The sequence below is a fragment of the Lactuca virosa genome, chromosome 1 (genome assembly GCF_052849685.1).
Source record: "Lactuca virosa cultivar CGN04683 chromosome 1, Lactuca_virosa_CGN04683_v6, whole genome shotgun sequence".
NCBI lineage: Eukaryota > Viridiplantae > Streptophyta > Magnoliopsida > Asterales > Asteraceae > Lactuca > Lactuca virosa.
Window position 1 is genome coordinate 23,183,045 of NC_136426.1, and position 7,142 is coordinate 23,190,186.

At 31.9% G+C, this 7,142-nt stretch overlaps 1 protein-coding gene across 1 annotated transcript; it reads left to right on the forward strand.

Moving 5' to 3' along the window:
- Nucleotides 1-3,018: 3,018 nt before the first annotated feature.
- Nucleotides 3,019-6,230, forward strand: LOC145145513 (HIPL1 protein-like). The gene is made up of 7 exons (XM_079074944.1): nt 3,019-3,358; nt 3,482-3,639; nt 3,760-4,533; nt 4,669-4,882; nt 5,026-5,204; nt 5,303-5,544; nt 5,661-6,230. The coding sequence occupies exons 1-7, from the start codon at nt 3,262-3,264 to the stop codon at nt 6,064-6,066; spliced, it is 2,070 nt and encodes a 689-aa protein (XP_078931070.1). The 5' UTR covers nt 3,019-3,261; the 3' UTR covers nt 6,067-6,230.
- Nucleotides 6,231-7,142: the final 912 nt, after the last annotated feature.

Below are 7,142 nucleotides of genomic sequence, written 5' to 3' on the forward strand. Positions count from 1 at the left end.
CAAGTGGAGAATGCTTTACATGGAAAAATAAAAGTCATAATTACTTTTGATGATTTGCTACGTATAGTCTTCTTCAAATTTCAAACCTATGACTTTGTGATTGTTGAATATTTTATAAATGATATTTATTGCTTTTGAATCAAAAACTCTGATTTGATGCTAAATAATTACTTATTTCATTTTCTAATTATTTACACTTTATTTACATCAAAAAACCAAAAGTCAAAAGCAGTGCCCATCCCCGACCCCAACTTGCTTAAAGCCCACTTAATAATATAAATATAAGTTATCCAAAAAAAAAGAAATAAAAAAATTACGGTTTTATTTTAACATGATTTTTTGATGTTTTAAAATCGAAATTTTGCAAGTTTTTTTTTTTTTTTTTTTTTTTTTTTTTTGTTATTATCTGTTATCATAGTTTTCCAGGTTACTATAAAATAAAATCCATAAAAACACTCTTAAATTTCAAATATTTTACGGTTTACCGTAAGTATGTTTTTTTTTATCATATTATACATATTCGTGCAGGAAAAGACATATTTATATAGAAAAAATGTTTAATTAAACATCACATTTACGTTATAATAAATGCTATTTCTTTGTAAACCGGGTTTTGTATGTTTTAAAACGTAAAAAATATGTTTTTATAAGTATAAATACATATCTTACGTATTTAGAAATATAGAAAAAAAATCAAAAGAGTTCAAAAATTGGTGAAAATTATGAGACAAATATTTGATATAAGATTGAAAAAATAAATAGTCGAGATTCAATTTTATTTATTGTCAAAATCTCACGAGATGGTATGGTGTTTTAGTAATTATTTGCAAGATTTTGGTCATTTCCGACGAAAATTAAATGTTTGGAGGGTTAAAATGTAAAAACAAAACAAAAAAAAAATCAAAATTCGACCCTTACACCCACATCATTTCTTTAATCTCCCTCACTCTTGCCACGTGTTAGCCTCTTATTCGTTAAGTTTTTTTCCAACCAACTTATTTTTCGACCATAACTTTTTTTTATTTGAAAAAAAATCTCAAAAAATTAGAGTTTTAGTGAGTTTTTAAAAGAAAATTTTAAAAATATTGTTGTTTTTAAAGGACTCCAAGTTTTTATTAAGAAAGACATGAAAATTTTCCTTCTTAGAATTCAAATCATTTTAGAGGTTTAAGTATCCTCATATTACGTACTCCATTCACCTGTATAATTAGCTTTTAATTAATAAAAAATATTTCCATTTGCAAAGAAACATTGCATCCATTTAAAATATAATGGATTTAATGATTTTTTATTTTAAATTTATGGAAATCTCCAGAAAAATGTCAATATTTTGGAAAAATTTTAATAAAGTCCTTTTTTTAACAGAAAGTTCCTAACTATTTAACTTTTTGAATAGAAAAGCCAAGAAACCAGCTAATTTATTCATTTTAACCATTTTTTACCTGTTCAGCAGGTCAAGAAACCAAGTCGTTAATTTTTCTAAAAATAATGATACTTTTCTACAAATTTTGTCAAATTTGTATATAATGTATAAACATATTTTTTTACATATTTATGTATTTTTTTTAAGTTTTTATATACATTTTTATGTATTTATATATATTTTTAAGTATTTTACATGTTTTTTATATATTTTTATGTGTTTTGTATATATTACGGATTTATATGTATTTTTACGTCTTTATGTTTTTTTAAGTTTTTTATATAGATGTTTATATTTTTATAAATACGTAAAAATACATATAAATACGTAATACATAAAAAACACATAAAATACATATAACAAATATATAAAATACTTAAAATTACATATAAATACGTAAAAAAAATACATTTATACATTTAAAATACATAAAAAATACATAAACATCAATATAAAAAACTAAAAAATATATAAATGTGTAAAAATACATATGAATACATAATACATAAAAAATAACACATAAAAATATGTAAAATACTTAAAAATACATATGAATATGTAAAAAAAACGTTTATACATTTAAAATACATAAAAAATACGTAAACATATACATATAAAAACTTTTAAAAAAAAACATACATATATACGTAAAAATATATATAAATACGTAAAAATTACGTTTGTATATTATATACAAATTTTGATGAAATTTGCAGAAAAGTCATATTATTTTGGAAAAATTAACGATTTGGTCTCATGACCTGCTGAAGATGTCAAAAACGATTAAAGTGAATAAATTAGTTGGTTTCTTGGATTTTTTCTATTCAAAAAGTTAAATAGTCAGGACTTTTCTGTTCAAAAAAAATATTTATGACTTTATTTAAAATTTTCCTAATATATTAGGCATTTTCTTGAGATTTCCCTTAAATCTAATGATGAATATAAAAATTACTTAAGAATGTTAGTAACGAAAATCTAGAGTTTCGGAAGGGTAATACCATGTTAAGGTTGTGTCTTGTTTTAAAAAGAAAAATCATAGTTTTTGTTGTTAAGTTTTAACCGGGTATCACCTTCCAATCTTCCAATAAAAAATAAATAAGTTTTAACTTAATTCATTTTCTAAATTTTTTAATGAAAGCAGAAAATGAAAACTAAAAAACGAAAAAAAAAAAAAAAACTGAAAATTAGTTTTAGGTAACTAAATATGAGACTCTTTTTTTTTCCTTGGAAAAAACAACCCTACAACATCAAAATATAGATGAGAACAAACAACTTATAATAACATATCAAATAAGTCTCTTACTAATAAATTACCTATATCTTTCCACCTAACTTTAAATTTGTTAATGAAAGTCAGATGTCTTCAGAAAGTAAAATATATTTTCTCAAAATTGTTTATTATTCATGTCATCATCAAGAGGATGAATTCGTTGGTGTTTTGTCGGTTTCCGCTGTACTTTGGCAGAATTTTTATTTTCTATATTAGACATTATTTTTTCTAAACTGATCCAAAGATGTATATTCACATGAATGATCTTATCAGCTACCATGTAATGTAACTGCATTAAGAAATACGAGGCAAAGTCAACAATCAGACATCCCTCCATTATACAAAATCTGATGTCCTTTGACACATTAAAAGTCAAAAGCTAAAATCTCAGAATCTGCAATACTAACTTATACATTATGCAGCACAAGTTATACATTACTAAATGAGGATGGCTGGGCAAGATTTCAAGAAGCCATAAAGCTTCTTAGCCTACAACATCATCTAAAACTGTCTTTGACTTTTGAACTCGATGACAAAGTTGAACTAAGAAGCCATTTTTGTTGCTGCCATGGCTGCTGTTCATCATTTGGTCATCTTCTACTTTCTAAGTTTGCTTCTATTCCTCATCAATCCAGCACTTTCTTTTCCTCTCTGCACCGATTCAAGTAAGTTTTGACCATTTTTTCAAAACCCCTTATGAAAATTTGAGTTATTAATGATCCAATTCTGGGTTTTTGGTGATTGTGATTTGTATATGTTGATGATCTATCCTGAATTGTGTGAATTAGGAGCACCATTGACACCAAAGACTCCTCTGGCTTTCTGTTCTAATAATGAGTCATCATGCTGCAATTCAACCCAAGATTTGAACATACAGAAGCAGTTTGAATCATTGAATGTATCTCAGCCGCCATGTGCTTCTCTTCTCAAATCCATCCTTTGCTCGGTATGATCTTCTTTTCTAGTGAGTTGAATTGAATTTGGGTCGTTAACCTGTAAATTTTCGAATTGAATTTACATGGAAGTTAATTCAAGATTTGAAATCTTTAAATTTTCGATTTTTCAGCAATGCGATCCGTTTTCAGCAGAACTGTACACGATCACCACCTCTCCTCGACAAATTCCCGTGCTTTGCAACTCAACGGTTTCATCAGATTCATCACAAAGCAACCAAGCCACGAACAATTTCTGTGGAACTGTATACGATTCATGTCAAAATGTTTCCATCAAAAACTCTCCATTTTCACCGTTGTTACAAAACCAAGCTCCACCACCAGCTAACACCACTAGCAAACTGAGCCAAATTTGGCCATCAAGAACCGATTTCTGCACCAACACCGGTGGATCCTCCACTGCTGGCTCCGTATGCTTCTCCGGTGAAAAAGTTAGCTTTAATGCTACCAAAAACACCACCGAAAATATCCCGAAAGGGATGTGTCTAGAGAGGATTGGTAACGATACCTACATCGATATGGTGGCTCACACCGATGGTTCGAACCGCGTCTTTTTTGCAAACCAGAAAGGTCAAATCTGGTTAGCTACGGTTCCGGAAATGGGTTCGGGAGGTACATTAAACATTGATGAGTCGAAACCGTTTCTAGATATAACCGATGAGGTTCATTTTGACACTTCAACCGGGTTGATGGCGATAGCAATTCATCCGAACTTCACGAAAAACGGGCGGTTTTTTGCTTCGTTTAACTGTGATAAATCTGATCGGCCTGGATGTGGAGGAAGGTGTGCTTGTAACTCTGATATAAACTGTGATCCTTCAAAACTGGAAGAGGATAATGGAGCTCAGCCATGCCAGTATCAAACTGTCATAGCAGAATACAACACGGTAACTACTAATCTTAATCTGTCGCTAAACTTATAAGGGACGAAACGGATCCATTGCTAGAACGTGTCGGACCTTTTAGTAGCGCTTTTTGGTGATTGTGAGTTGTGTTATGATCTGGTGCTCTTATTATTTCAGAATCCAAGTGTTTCGGCTGGAGAAGCAAGGAGAATCTTCACGATGGGTCTTCCGTATACAGGCCACCATGGTGGGCAAATCCTTTTCGGACCAGACGGGTATCTTTATTTCATGATGGGCGATGGTGGAGGTGAAGCTGATCCTCAGAATTTTGCCCAAAACAAGAAGTCCTTGTTGGGCAAGATTATGAGGTTTGATATCGATAACATACCAAGTAAGACATGTTTTTTTTTCCCATTATATTAAATGCTGTCTGAAAAAATTATATCTCAAAACAGCACACCTGGGAAATAAAAATAGAACGAAACAATAAATTATGTCGAATTTGTTGGATTATTTTGTGACACATCATTATAGGTCAAGAAGAAATCACACGACTCGCTCTATGGGGAAACTACTCTATCCCGAAGGACAATCCATTTATGGAAGACAACGAGTTGCTTCCAGAAATATGGGCGCTAGGATTACGTAATCCTTGGCGTTGTAGCTTCGACTCCGAAAGGTCATCTTACTTCATGTGCGGGGATATAGGCCAGGTATTTGATCTCCTTAACCACAAATACTTTAATTTGTTCCAAGAAAAGTGCTCCATTTTTAACTAAACCAATCTTTCATTCTTGTTGTCAAAATTTAGAATTATTTTGAAGAGGTGGATTTGATCACAAAACATGGGAATTACGGTTGGCGTGTTTACGAGGGACCCGGAGTTTTCACCCCTCTACAGTCTCCCGGAGGGAACACATCGGCCAACTCCATCAATCGGATCTTTCCGGTAATGGGTTATAGTCATTCTGATATAAATAAGAACGAAGGTTCAGCTTCTATTACGGGAGGCTATTTCTATAGGTCCAGGACTGATCCATGCATGTATGGAAGGTACGTAAATAAATCTCCTCTGAAAATGTTGTGACTATTTAGGTTTGATTTAACCATGTGAAATGCACATGATCTTGACTTGTTGTATTTGGGTTTTTCCTTGTTTAATTTTGCAGTTATTTGTATGGAGATCTATTCGCAACTGCAATGTGGGCAGGCATTGAAACCCCTAGCGATAGTGGGAATTTCACATCTACTAAGATTCCGTTTACATGTGCCTCAGATTCTCCTTTACCATGTAGCACGGTTCCCGGAAGTTCAGTTCCGGCACTAGGTTACATCTTTTCATTCGGGCAGGACAACAAGAAGGATGTATACCTCCTAACGAGTAGTGGCGTCTATAGGATTGTTGCTCCAAGTCGCTGTAACTATGAGTGTGCAATTGAGAAGACGACAACCGGCGGTCCAGATCAACACCCATCTTCTTCTCCTTCCATGGCAAACATGTTGAAGGGTTCATACACTAATCTAGGGTCTCTTCTTGTTTCTATTTTTGGATTGGTTTATTTGGTTGTCTATTAATTAATGTGTAACAAGAAGATATGCTGATAGATAATGGTCACACTCCACAATCTACAGATCTACACCCTCCCCTCTTTAAGTGTTACATGGTTAGGAACATAAAATCTGCTTTTTTGTCTTTGTATTGTTGATTGATACTATGCTTGATTACGGGTTCACACAAAGCGTCTCCATCACATGATAAGAATGGTACCATACTCACATATAGGATTTATGAACTTTACGCACACAACCACTTATTCGTTCTAATATTTGAGATGGAGATATGTGTTAGAAGTTGTTTTTATCGTGAAATTTTGAGTTCCACTTATACAAAATAGGCAATTTTAAACTTCAAGATTTTGTAAATTATACATTATATTTTGTACACTTTGTGTAAAAATTTGTCAATTTATAGCGAACTTTGTGAATTTTATATTTGATTTATTCTATATAAAATTATGTGATTGGTCTATAAGGGGTTTATCAGATTTAATAAGTTAGGCTATATTAAATTGTGAGTAAAACTCATGCATAACTTATGTTGACTTGGAAGCCCGAGTAACACATGATTCGGGGGCAACATCACCCCTACATGGTGGTGGTGTGAGTTCTGGTGACTCCAACTATGCACCTTCATAATCTCTCTTTTATACCTCCCTATCTCTCCCATATATCTCTTTCTGCCTATCGGTGACTGTATAGTGAACACCATTTCCCAATCACGTAAGTATCATGTGAAAAGGTATTTAGCTGATGTGACTAGCTCCTATGCATGATAAGTTGGAGATATAGTTCGTATAGCCTTAAAGACAACTATTGTAAAATCTATGTGTTTGGTCATTTTATTTTCTTACTTGGTTGGTTCTTTAACCATATTGTAACACCCATAAAATTGAGCCAAATTAAAACATTTTAAATCATTCAAAAACCATTACGTTCATACAACTCGTTTTCAAAATAGTTTAAACATCAGAGTACCCCCAGAACCATATCATATAAATCATAAAACATGAGGAGCGGTACGATCACGCCTTCGCCTTGCTACGATCTCCTGAAGTACCTGAAACAATACACTGAAACTGTAAGCCCGAAAG